The following is a 14072-nucleotide window of genomic DNA, read 5'->3' as shown; positions in this document are numbered from 1 at the left end:
TCACTAAAATGCATTTTTTTTAAGTTTTAGGTTACACACATACATGCCCTTGGGGCATGTTTGTGCGCTACATGGGTTCATATCACAATTTCAGGGGTGCAACAGGGTGTCATATTGACACCCTTGCACCCTTGAAATTGAATGAGCAATTTGCGAGTACCTACTGGAATTCGCAAATTGCGCATGCAATCTCCCATTCAGTCCTGTGGACCTGGAAGCCCATGGGAATGAATGGGAAGGCATTCCTTAATTGCGACTTGCAGTTTGCGACTCGCAATTAAGGAATGTTTAGGAATCGTTATTGTTATAGGGATTCGTACATGCATAGGCTTTTGTGATTCCTTAATTTCGATTCCTTAATAATCGCAATTAAGGAATCGCAAAAGCATACCTTGATGCATGTGCCAGTAAATCTCCTCGTATCTCACAAAAATGAATGTTTCCTCATGTAAAGCAACTGGTTCTCATGTAACGTGCTCTAATATCGGATACCTTCGGGTCAAGTTCTAAAACTCCATGGAAAAAAAAAGGAAAGTATAAACACTTTTGTATAAAGACGCAGCAAAGCCACCTGGCCTGTCATCTTTACTGCCTCTGAGGTCCTGACTGCCCGAATAACTTCAACTTTTGGTATGGGTTGTTTCACTTTCTCTAGCTGTGCAGGCATTATCTGGTGTAGATTGCAGTCCAGGAAGTAATTTCTAACTCCAGACACTGTTTTAATTGCAGCCCCATATAGATTTTCTGGAACTTCCAAAACAACTTCAGCTTCTTTTACTCCCGTTTAAGTCTGCATCAACCCTCCACTCGCCATCCCAAAAGGTGTAATAAATATCTGGGAATGGTGGCTTGTCAATTCAGTTTATAGGCCATGAGATGACCGTTTCATATTAACTGTATCCCACCGTGATCATGGAACAGTCTACCTAATAGTATTGTAGCAACTGCATTTGGCCACTGGGCGCCAATGTTTCAGAGACTGCGTTCTCCTGTGGTTTGCCCTTAGATTCCTAAACCTGCTTGTAATTTTGCCACAACCCTTGCTCTGATTGCTATAAGACGGACACCCTAAGATGTTAATATTCCTGAATATTTGGCTTAAGGGATCCCATACCACTTCAAGGCAATACAGCCCAGAATGATTTAAATAAAAGATTTCAAAGATGTGCTATTTGACTTTGGCCTGTACCATCAGGTCATTGAGTAATGTGTCAAAATTTTATATTTTTAATGTAAGGTGGAAGACTTGTGCACCTTTTGAAAACTTCTTGTGTTGCATGCAATTTGATCATGTCTGTGATCTTTTGAATCCCTGCAGTGCTTCGAAGGATCAAGGTGACCTTCCTGGATACCATTGTACGTGTGGAGCACACACACAATGACACCGCAAATGGAGTTGCCCTAGAAGTGCACATCAAAAGGTTCTTTTTCTGAATTCTTTATAGTAAACTTGTGTTAGACTTTGATTGCCCTCTTGTTTTTTGTAGCTCTGACCTCGCTGGTTCTTGTTAACTTAGTTGTATGCAAATTATGTATACATGCACATATACAAAACCTTACAGAAAAGACCGCTAGGGTAATAACAGTTTACCCTCATCACACACTCTGACAACACGCCAAAAGGGCTTTGTACTTTATGGTTGAACTCTTTTTATTGAAATCGATACAGGAAGGAAAATCACAAAGTACAACATTCACCTTCTAGTCGTATGCTGATAAAGTGACATAAAAGTAAATGAGGTTCAATGTAGGTATGTAGCGATCTCAAAAATACTGTTTGATAAAACCCCAGCCGCTGAAATGTCTAGATAGGTTATACCAACAAAATGAGGAATCTCCCGCCCCACCCCTCCAGCTGTCCCTCCACCCCCCCCTGTCCAGTGCTCATAACCACCCCCGTTTCTCCGCCAGTACCATCCACTGTGCCTCCCCATCCATTCCTGCCTTAAGGATCTGCCTCTTTTGGCTCCGTGAGCCTCAACAGCCGAAGGTACCTAGGACAGGTGATTTCTCTGAATTCGGTGATCAAGAGTGATTGGAGCCATTATCCCAATTCTGTGACGCCTTTTTTCAGCCCTTGGTTAAGCAGATTCCTTCGTACTTACAAGACACCAGAGACGTCCTCCGTTTGATCAATGACGTCGATGGGAGAGAAGATGTTGATCTACTCTTAACCCTAGACGTAGAGGCGTTGTATACCAACATTCCGCAACAAGCTACCTTGGAGGCTGTGGACTCTGTGATGCGACAGGAAGAATGGTCCTCCCCGACCCCGATAGCCTTCATCATGGAGCTAGCCCATATAGCCCTTACTGAAAATTTCTTCAGATATGAATCACAACTCTACCACCAGATCCGCGGGACCTCGATGGGTTCGACATTCGCACCGAGCTTGGCCTGTATCTATATGGCCACCTTCGAAAAGAACCACATCTACCCTTCTGAACAGAACCCCTTTCGAGATAATCTCACACTCTGGCGTCGATATATCGACGATATTTTGGTTTTCTGGAAAGGTGATCGTACCAGCTGCGAGGCGTTCTGCACGTGGATCAACCAGCAAGACCCCTTCTTGAAGTTCACAGGCACGATCTCTGAAACATCTATACCCTTTTTAGATCTGAGAATTCAGTTAGATCCCACAACAATTACTACAACCCTCTTCAAGAAGGAGACCGACAGGAATAGTCTACTCATGTACAATAGTCACCACACGAGATCCCTAAGGGACAACCTGCCATTTGGGCAATTTCTACGGCTTCGTAGAAATTGTACTTCCGTAACAGATTACAAGCAAGAAGCGAGTATCCTGCAACATAAGCTTCAGGATAGGGGATACCACACACGACTTCTGAAGACATCACTAAAAAGAGCCCTCAACAACAACAGAGACTCGTTGCTTGAAGTACATACCAAAGAAAAAGATAATACAATCACGTGTGTGACGTCCTATACTAGGAATTCCACGTTCATAAAGAAGACTGTGAGCTCACATTGGGGGATCCTCAATACAGCGGGCATGGAACTACCTCGCCCCCGTTTTGCATTTAAGAGGACATCCAATCTCAAGGATACTTTAATCCATACTCGCCCCAAGAAATCGAGCACCCGCCCAGCCAATACACTATGGGATCTACCACCGGTCACGGGACATTACCGTTGTGGATCCTGTGTAGTCTGCCCTCAAACTATCCAGGGTAAAACCATAGAACTGCCAAGGGATTTTACCTGGAACATCAACGAGCACACAAACTGTAATAGCTCAAGGTGCATTTATGTACTACTATGCCCTTGCAGGATGATCTACATTGGCATGACGATGCGTCCTGTGAAACAACGCATCATGGAACATAACAGCAACATCCGCTGTAAAAAGACCCACACTAGGCTGTATGAACATTGTAGACAACACAATCATTTGGCAGAGAATATGCAATGGACCATCCTCGAATGTCATCCCTCAATCAACCAACAGGCCCTTTTCAGAATGGAACAAAGATGGGTACACCGCCTGCATGCAGATGAGCTTGGTTTGAATGACGCTGTGCCTTGGAGTATGCTAGCCAGATAACCTAAACTTGGACTGTTCTGACCCCTGTCCGAGTATAACTTATATTTACTAAAGCACCAAAGTATTCACCCCCAACCCCGTTCCAAGATGGCGCCTGCCTATGCACATCCACTGGCGTGTGGTAGTCTTCTCTTTCTACACCACGCCTGGTAGCGTTACCTAGCAACGCTCCCTACACACGCCCACACGCGGCGCCCGCGGCATTCGGTATCCTAAGCGGCTCGGCCACACACGGATTGATTGGCTGTCCCGCGAGTCTGCCGCTGTGGGATGGGTAGGTGACTACAAGCCTAGAGCCAGGAGCCAATAAGGTAAGGTGCGCTGTACAGATGCGATCATTCCTAATGGCATCTACTCGAGATCGCCATGGCTTTACCATCTCGGGATGTAAATGATTGTATTCTGTACCGTTAACCACGACCATAACCGGCAGATATATTGATTCCTTCCAGGTGACTACCACATAGCTCTGGCCCCACTAGGACAGTCTGTGGGATCTACCGATCAGGCACTACGGGTAAGAACCCCTCGAAAATACTCACCCGGGTTGATCCGGTTCCCACTACTTCACATCTAGCGCAGTCCCACTACTTCACATCTAGCGCAGTCCCTTCAGTACGGGTTTAAGCTTTTAAGCGCTTAGCTTTTAAGCTTCTACGTTTGTAATTTCTCAATGTTCAATTTGTGTGAATGCACACACGACCCTTTAGCTGTAAAACACACATGTGTGAGCGAGCATGGTGTACCTTCCCATATGTGTATCAAATTAATGCATCCTTATCATTGACCGCATTTGGCATTTACAGTATAAATCCTCTGTTCCCCTTTATTTTGTATAAAATCCTCTCTGTCATGAGCGCTGTCACCTTACCTTGGTTGAGGTCATTGAACCACAACTCAGTCTGCATGATATTACCACATGTAAACGTGTACAACTAACAGACACATCATTGACTGTGCCCTTCTCTCCTTCCTTTTCCACTCTTAGGGCGGGAATCTACGTAGGATTTGATCCCACGACACCTTGCAGGTCGTATACTCGATTCCTTCTAACAGGGGGAATTCGTAGCAAGTTGATGAGCACTTAGGTCCTGATGAATTGCCCGAGAGGCATGAAACATGTCGACCACACCACTATTGAGGGTTGAATGAGGCCAGATCACCCTAGCCGTTGCGCCTCAGTACCCCTCATTTCACCATTTTTAATAAGGCAGTGAGCCATATTATTAAAGTTGTCTTAATGGACTTCACTGACCTCTTTTAACTTCACTCACGCTCACTACTGCACCTTCGTTTTTGGCCCCTCACACACACGCGCCCATTGGCTAAGGAATAAAAGAACTCCGCTAAAGTGTAGCACTTCGTGCTACCCGACAGGCATTGCATCGCCAGCCTGCCGCAAGAGCAGGAGGCCAATGATGACACGATACAATCATCGGGTGGGATGGCAACAGTCGTCCAACCTTTGAATTGTGTGAGGCATCCTTAATTCCGTCAAGGGATTATCACATTCCCTGTCACGTACGCTCCTAGAGAGAGAGGTGTCCCTTTGCTTACTTTACCCCATGTGGGGAACTCAGTACACTCTTTGTTGATTTCCAAGTTGCAGGACACGTACATTGGACCCCGATAAATATTGTCCACTTTCTATTCCCCCTCTTTGTTATAATGATCGGAATGGTTGGCAGGGCTCCTCGTATTGATCTCCTTCCCCCGTCATGGTAAGCGATAGTTTTTCCATGCCCGGGACGTGCCACATCTTATGCAGCCAGCCAGTGATGGAAGGGGTTGTGGCGGTGCTCCAGTGTGCGAGGATGTTTTGTATTGCGTAACCCAGTGCGATGGCTATCTGACGTCCTCTGCGGGAGCGTAGGGGATACGTTAGGGGGTTAGGAAGCCCTAATAATACATATGCTGGAAAGCGTGGAAGTTCCGTTCGGAAGGGTTTGTCCACATCGTCCAGCACCTGTGCCCAGTAAGATTGGAGATGGCTACATTCCCATAACAGGTGTACCAGGTTGCCAACCTGGCCACAGCCCTGCCAGCAGAGTTTCTCTTTGCTATGATCCATCTCGTGGAGTGTACCAATATGTTGTTATTTTCTTGAGTTTCTCTGTGAGCCCAATGCGGTATGCGGAGTGACGTGCTCTGTAGGATATCTTTTCTCATTCTTAACGGCTAAGAACCCTGCCTAGTTCTCTCTCCCATCGTTCCCTGCCTGGGTTATAGATATGCGTCTGTGGTGTCTACAACATCTTATAAAGGTCAGATATGAGTTTAGCGTTTGAGGTGCGGGATAGGAGCCATCTTTCGTACGGTAGGAATAGTCTGTCTGCATCTGTCCTCACTTGTGGTTGAAGTGCCTAGTGTCTGACTTAAAGGTATCTCATCCGTTCTGTCTCCGGGAAGCCATACTCTTGTTTAAAATATGTAAAGGGGAGCACTCCCTCCGGGTTATAGATGTGAATTAAGAAGCGGCAACACGCGGGTCTCCAGTGTGCGAAAAGTCAGTTTCCCAGTGCCCAGTGTAAAGTCTTGGTTATCTACCTGCGGGTTAAGCGGGTACAGGGAAAGTTGTTGTAAGGATTCAAGAGCAGTTTCCGCAGCAGTGCCAGGAACCGACTAATAGCCAGCCCTTCCCCCCTACACCTCTTGCGTCTATCAGACACTAGAACGCGAGGGTGATATGGAGGGAAAGGAGGGAACAAAACAAGGAAAGTAGGGGAAGAGACACTGGACTTCGTGGACGTTTCTCCCTCTGCATGGAAGTAGGCCCTGAAAAGAATGGTTAAATTAATACAGCTACAGTCAAGACACATTCACTTAATTACAATACCTGGACAACCTTTACCTGGCTGTGCATAGGGTATCAAGAGGTGTTATACTGGGATCCTAGTTGTATTCAATGTGCCTGGAGAGCCATGGAATGCCTGGTGTGAATAAGATGGATTACCCCTGGATACTAGAGTATCTAAGTGTTCGAGGCATATGGGCTGCAGATGGTACATTATGAATAGATCGCCATCTGGTGTTGGGCTCGGATGATTGCACTTTGTTTTTCTCTTGGAGAGTCTTTTGTCTCTTGGTGACTCCTCCCTTAGTTGGTAGTGCGCATGGGCATCGGCTCCATCCTTAGATTGTTTTTTTCCGCCATCGGGTTCGGATGAAGATCGAGACGCTCCAGATCAACTTCAGAAGAAAGTGATTTTCGGCACGTATTCCATTTCCAATTCGACGGTATTGTTATTCGAACGCGTTCATTTCCATTCCGACGCGTTACAAATTCAAAATAGAAGAGAAAAACTTGGATCTACGTCGAAGAACAGGAGGCCTTTCTCGACGCAGTCAAGCCCGGAGTCCATGGAAAGGACTCCATTCAAAAAATGTCCAACGTGTGGTGCTAAGTTCCCACACAAGGACCTACACGAGGTGTGCAACCTCTGTCTATCGCCTGAACACGAATCCAGGGACTGCGAAGCCTGCGCAGCGTTCTCCTCCAAGCTAACGATTAGAAATCGTAGAGCTCGAAGACACGAGGTTTCCAGAATGCAGGCGGAAGCGATCCCGGAGCTGTTCGGAGACGAACAAATCGAGGAAGAAGAGGACCAGTCGGGGTCGGAAGGGGACCAGTCGGAGGTTGAAGAACTCATCGAGCAACAAACCGTGAGTGACGACGTCCCCTTACCGAAAAACCGACCCCGTGCGGTAACGACCCCGCCCTCGGGCCCGGTCAAACCGCTGAAAAAAGTTTCCGACGCCCCACCCTCGGGCCCGGCAACGAAACCGAAACTGAAACCGAAACACTCTGACTCCCACCATGTCGGATCCGAGAAAAGGGCGACATCGACTTCGGCACCGAGGCTACATACAAAGGAGAGCTCGGTATCGAAACATTCCATGTCGAAACATAAATATGACTTATCGCCCAAGAGACACTCGATACCAAGAAAGTCGGAATCGAGCAGACATTCGGTGTCGAAAACAACAAGATCTGACGATCAAAAACAAAAGCACCTCTCGGAACCAGGACCATCGGTACCGATTCAGGAGCAACAGACAGATCCCAAACAAAAGATCTTGTTTATTGATCCACAAACTGGGAAAGTGGTCACGAAGAAGAGAAAGAGTGAACAGTCAGAAGATAAACCTCTTCCTTCAAAAAAGAGTACAATGGGGACGAATATAACTCCTCCTGCTTCTCCTCGTCCTAGAGTAACACCCTCTTCTCCTATTCCTCACAATAGGCCAAATATTCCTACACCTTCCACACCAAGACCAGCTACACCTCAGTCAGATGTAGACGGTGATCTAGGGGAGGGAGAACCTCAAGGGGATGACAAAACTATCCCAGATGAGGAGGATCCATGGGAAAATTATGATGTAGGGTCAGATGAGGACAACGACCCAGAGCTATATCCCTCAAAGCCTTCACCACCTGATGATAACACAGGTTTTGTGCAGCTCATTAATAGGGCAGCAAAATATCACAAACTAGATATGCTTACAGAACCTCAAATAGAGGATTTCTTGAGGGGAGGAGCCAAGATGGCGGACGGGAGGGACGCTTGAGCTCCCGGCTCCGCAAGCCGTCTGGTTTCTTTCGGATATACTGATCATTTCTCCTGACCTGCGCCGTCCTATCACGGTGAAATACTGGCGCTGAAGTGACTGGCGTTCTTCTGGTACCTTTCCCGGCGGAATTGGTGGCAGACTCGGTGTTTTTCGGACCTCCGGCGCTTCCCCTGGACCCTGCGCTGATGGCCGCCGCTGGACGCCGAGGGACGTGGATGGGGAGACGAGCTGGTGAAACGCTGACGATCACGGGGGAGTAGAGCGCTGCCCGGACGATCGGAGTCGGACCCTTCCAACTGGGTCAGACTCTCTCTCGCGCTGCTGGTGGCGTGGACGACGCTGAAGCCCCCCACGGTTAGCTCTCCCCCGCCACTCCATAGAGTAACGGGTGGACTCCATCTTGGTGCGTCTTCCCTGTGGTGGACGGTCGATACCCACGGGAACCTGGAGGGCTCCCATCCTGTGCTGACTCCGAGTTGTTCACGGAGTCCCCCCGGCGGCTACACTATTGCTTCTTAAGATACCGCTCTCCCCCCCCGCATCGCCATTCATTGTGCGCAGCAGGCATGGACATGGCGCCTGTTCTCCCTGCCGAGACGTTGGCTGCTCCTGGGTCGGCAGCGACTGGGGGCCCATATGCCCTGGTGCCGGTGACCGCATCGAAGAAACGGGAGGATAATGCAGACCGGCTTCCGACACGGAGTGACCCGACCTGCGGCGACATCCTGGCCGCCCTCATGGAACTGAAAGCTGAAATGCGGAGCACTGTCCGGGCACTGGTCCGGAGGCTTGATGAAGCGCTGCCTGACACGGGGCGATCCCGGCTGGATGATCCCCCGCCGCCCCTGTATCGACCTGGAGGAGATACAATGTTGCCGAATGAAGAGACGGCGGTGGGGCATTCTCCTGGCTACAAGGTACTGTGTTTCTTCATCGACTGTGTAACAGTTGCAGAGGCACCCTCTCCTTTTGACGCGACTACTCTGCCTACAAACTATCCACCGGGGCCCGGCAGCTCTTTTTCCTCGTCTTCTGTCCCCCTCGCTGCCTCTATCATTGGAGCCCCTGGGGTGTGTTATTGCACTGATTGGGACCCTGCGGCACAAGGAGTCTTCATTGTCCCCTCTCCTCGTAAGCGGCCATCTTGCTTCTTTGTCCTGGTTACAGGCGCCTCGCAGCAATGGACAGGCCTGGAGAAATTCTGCCGGTCCGGACAGGGTTGATGGATTGTCTGTTGTCGCATTGATTGGATCGGATGGCGAGGACCTGGACTGAAACAGGTTTTATGATTTTGGCTGAGTAGTCTTTAATGTCCTGTTTTTTTGCTGCACGTCACTGTCGATTTCTCCTGTTGTTTATTTCATCTGCTGGGGGGGGACTAGTGCTGGACTGAGGTACTGGGTGTTACTGCTTCGGATTTACTGGGAGTACAGTTTTTTGTCATTGTGTTGTGTACGGCGCGGGAGACATTGACGGCGAGGGAGGCCGGGAGTTCGGTTGCTGGGTGGGCTCCTCCCCGCTTTTCCTCTTCCTGGGAGTAGTAGGGTAGTGTATTCTTCTCTCTCTCCCTACGTGCTACCGTGCATTTATGGACTTTTTCTTTTCTTTCTTCGCTTGTTCTCTATATTTCGGGTTCTCTTTTTGGGGCGACAGACACACTGCTAAGGGGGGGGTAGGCCATAGCCTCGGCATGCGTGTAGGGTGGGGGGTCTTCATTGGTTCGTTTTTTGTTTCTATGGGCCTTTTTATTTTCTCTTTTTCCGTTCTTCTTTCTTACACGCTTTTTCCTGGGTCAGTGGGTGGGATTGGTGTTAGGAGGGTAACGGCTGGGGGGCTCACCTCACTATGTTTTGTCATCCTGGTATCCTGGTTTTGTGCCGCCATTTTAGATATGTTTATTGTAAGTGGAATCTCCTGATGGACGTTGCCCATTTATTACTTGGATGTATGTACTGTACACTGATCCGTTCTAGCTCTGTATCTCCTTATATATAAAATTATTTTAAAATTAACCTTATTATTTCCTGACACTTGGGGTACGTGGATTCACTGTAACACGTATCGTAAGCTTCTACATTCTGACGTGCTACCGAGTGGATGTATACTTTGCTACCGAGCATCAGAAGTGTCGAGGCCGGCCGGATGGTTGTAGGCCCGTATTTGTCTTATGATTCGTGCTCAATAAAGGTTTTCAAAAATTTAAAAAAAATAAATAAATAGAAGATTTCTTGTTAGAGACTCTACCTAATGCACAGAGAACATCAGGTACTCTTCCTATGTTGAAGGGTCTTCTTACTCACACAGAGGAAATATTCGAAAACCCAGTGAGAGCCAGGGTGTTAAACCCAAGAATCGATAAAAAATACAAAGCGGCTCCAAAGGACCCAATATTTATTAGAGGGCATGTACCTCTAGACTCGCTGGTGGTCTCAAACGCTCGTAAAAGAGCAAACTCATTATCTACAGGAGAGGCTCCTCCACCAGATAAAGAGTCGAAGTTAATAGATGCATCAGGCAAAAGAGTAGCATCACAGGCAGCGAATAGCTGGCGTATAGCCAATACACAAGCACTACTCGCACGTTACGACAGGGCACATTACGATGAGTTAGAGAAACTTCTCACACATCTCCCAAAAGAACATCAGAAGAAGGCAGACCAATTAATACAGGAAGGTAAAATTATAACTAATACCTCCATTAAATGCGCACTAGACGCAGCAGACACTGCAGCAAGGTCGATTAACACTAGTGTCATGCTAAGAAAGCACGCATGGCTTAGAATCTCAGGATTCAAACAAGAAGTACAAACAGCCCTACTGAACAAACCATTTGATCAGAAGACATTGTTTGGTTCAAGCACAGACGAGACATTAGAAAAGATGAAGAAAGATACGGAAACGGCGAAGTCAATGGGAGCATTGCAACAGCCAACACACAGAGGTTCCTTTCGTAGATCCACCTATAGAGGGGGCTCAAAGAACACAGGAACGAATCAGCAATCCACATCTTTCACACCAACATCACCCAGAGGTAATTCAAGAGGCAGTTACAGAGGTAACAACAATAAGGGAAGAGGCCGCGGAAATAATAACAACCGCAACGCCTCAACACCAAAACAGTGACTTCATAGAACTCCCCCCAGACCACATAACACCGGTCGGGGGACGTCTATCACAGTTCCTACCTGTCTGGGAAAACATCACGTCAGACAACACTTTGGCGAATGCATCTAGTTCCGCCATACAGGCTGGTAACGCAGTTTGTGGGTTTTCTAAAGAGATCAGTATATCGTCTGCATATAGACTAATGGTATGCGTGAAGCCGCCAAACTTTATCCCTGTAGTCTCCTGATTTTGACGTATTCTCTGGGCGAGTGGCTCCATGTACAGGGCGAATAAGATGATAAAACTGGCCGAGCTATATCCATTCACCCGGACTACTGCAGTGGGGGATCTGTAACAGTTAAAAATGAGGTTGCGGAAGGGCTTTGTACTTTAGAGACATGTTCGTGTGAGGATAATTAATCAAGACAAAAGTTTTTGGTTTAACGGATAAGTGTGCTATTTATTGTTGATTTTTTTTGTCAAAAGTATGTTTATTGAAAATTTTAAGTGCAAGCAGAGTACTAGACAGCTTAATAAAAATACATGGCCATAGCAAAAATTCCCACATCGGATAGAATACAGTCAGGATGAAGAAATAACAGGCAGTGTAGACAACAGAGAGGAAAAACCACAGGCGACGAAAGAAGCAGGTCTCCTGCTGTGGGGCCAGCAGAACATTTAAGAGTCAATTGCTATAAGCAGCAGGGAAGATGGCCCCCATAAAACTCAGTCGCAAATCAGTCAGCAAACATCCTGAGGAGAGTGGAGGGGAGAAGCCCCCAAATATCTGCTAAAGGAGACAAAGAAGAACAGGACATAGTGAAGTGGCCTCGATGAAGGCAGGCCAAGCATTGAACTAGAACAAAACAGGACCCCCCTGTCCCCCTCCCATCTGTCCAAACCCCCCACACCCGCTCTCTCCCTACCCCCCAATCCCCGCCCTCTCCCTACCCCCCCCCCCCCCCCCCCCCCCGCCCCCAGAACACCCCCCCTGGTGGTGGCAACAGCTACTAAAAGAAGAGGGGAACAGCGAAGGAAACAACAGGACCAATAAGTAGGAGCGCAGCAGGCGCTATGGTATGCTCACATTTGGAAGAGATGTAGAGCCCTGACAGTGGGAGGGCAGACTGCTGAAGGGAGACCCCGTGAGAGAAAAGTAACTAGCGGACCGCATTTAAAGATAAAGTTCTTAAATTCATCCCTAAAGATGTCCGCCATGCGCTCTAAGCTTAGAAGGTGCCAAAGGCGGGCGTGCCATAGGGATATGGCTGGGGCCTCCTTCTTCTTCCTAGCTGCTGCTAGGGTTATCTTGGCAGCCCCAACGCACAGCCACATAATAGCTTTGTCCGCCTGTGTTTGATGTAGCAGGGAGGGATCGCGGAGCCCCAAAAGGACCCCCGCCATGTCCGTGGGAATAGGATAGCCAAGCATCTCCTTTATGTGCGCTAAAATTTCTTCCCAATAGGGTCTAATGGAGGGACAGTCCCACCAGATGTGACGAAAATCCCCCTACTGGCCACAACCCTTCCAGCATCTGTCGGAAGTGGCGGGGAATATCCGCCGAAGTTTGGAAGGGTGAAGATAGCAGTCCATCATCGTCTTGAGGTGGGCTTCTCTGAGGGCGATAGATTGGTTAAAGCGGTGGGTATCGGCCCACAGATGAGTCCAGTCCTCATCGGTGATTGGGCGCTGCAGCAGGTCTTCCCACATAGTCATATATCTAGGTCGCGGCGAGATGCAGTTTTTAAGCAAAAAAGAATTGATAAAGGATATCACTCCCTTCATCGAGGAAGATTTAGCTAGGAAGGCCTCAAATTTGGTCACGGGGCGAGTAGCAGCATCTCTAATGGGGAGATGAAGATCCCAGTGCATGAGTTGGATCTAGTGGTAGGATTCAGTGGCTGGTAATTGAAATTCATCCCGACATTCCTGAAAGGTGAGAGGCTCCACATCACGGAATAGATGTATCAAGGAGAGGCACCCGCCCCGCTTCCAGGCGTCAAAGGGGCCCTCCTGGAGGGCCGGGGTAAAAAAGGAAGTGTGGTGTATCTGAGTGTATGGGGACTGGAAGGTGGTCCACCGCTCGTCGTCTGTTAGTGTCCCAGACCTTCAGTGGGTGTGTGTGGATGCGGCCCAGCCATGAGAGGAAGAGCGGCTTCCATTTCGCTAATTCGGATTGAATTTGTGTGAGGAAAGGGGGAAAATTAGCTTGAAAGAGGCCCCGGAGCGAAGGGGTCAAAGGCACCCCCAGGTATTGTAGGGACTTGGCGGGCCAAGCGAGCGACGCCCTATCCGAAGGAAGGGAGAGGTTAAGAATGAAAGACTTGCCAGAATTGACCTTGAAGCCCGAGAGGGACTCAAAGCGAGCGAGCTCCGTGTGGAGGCTAGGGAGAGAGCTCTCGGGTTCCGTGAGGGACAGCAGGATGTCGTCGGCAAAGAGGGAGATCTTGTTTGAGAAGCCCCAGCCCTGAGCAGCTTTTGCACCAAAGCTACCCCCTCCACACTCTCCGAGTGCTGCGTGGGGCCCTTCTGCATTTTGCTGCTCAACGCGTTGGTCCGGTCGTTTGCACGTTGGCTAGCGCCCCCAGTACCGACGAACCTTTAAATTTGCTCTGCCAGTCTGGTTGCTCTGGACTGGCCCTCGCTTCCCTGAAAAGGAGCACCCGCTCTGACCTTCCTGGTCCGAGTAAGAAGCGATCTTCGAATCCTGCGTGGGTTGCGCTTGCCAAGGTTTGTTTGCTCCAATCCGGAAGCCGACACCACCAACAGCGAGAGCCTTTGTGGGACAGCTCGTGGTCCACTCCTGGACATCCTCGGTGCCCCAG

At 48.6% G+C, this 14072-nt stretch overlaps 1 protein-coding gene across 1 annotated transcript in view; it reads left to right on the top strand.

Moving 5' to 3' along the window:
• Positions 1-14072, top strand: part of ATG2A (autophagy related 2A) — a 2120972-nt gene that overhangs the window by 144303 nt on the left and 1962597 nt on the right. Inside the window, exon 4 of the mRNA XM_086939522.1 lies at positions 1319-1421. Coding sequence (XP_086795648.1) covers positions 1319-1421 — 103 coding nt within the window. The remainder of the gene's footprint in view (positions 1-1318; positions 1422-14072) is intronic.

Source organism: Lissotriton vulgaris, chromosome 9 (assembly GCF_964263255.1).
Source record: "Lissotriton vulgaris chromosome 9, aLisVul1.2, whole genome shotgun sequence".
Classification (NCBI taxonomy): domain Eukaryota; kingdom Metazoa; phylum Chordata; class Amphibia; order Caudata; family Salamandridae; genus Lissotriton; species Lissotriton vulgaris.
This window is presented reverse-complemented; position numbering and strand designations above follow the sequence as displayed.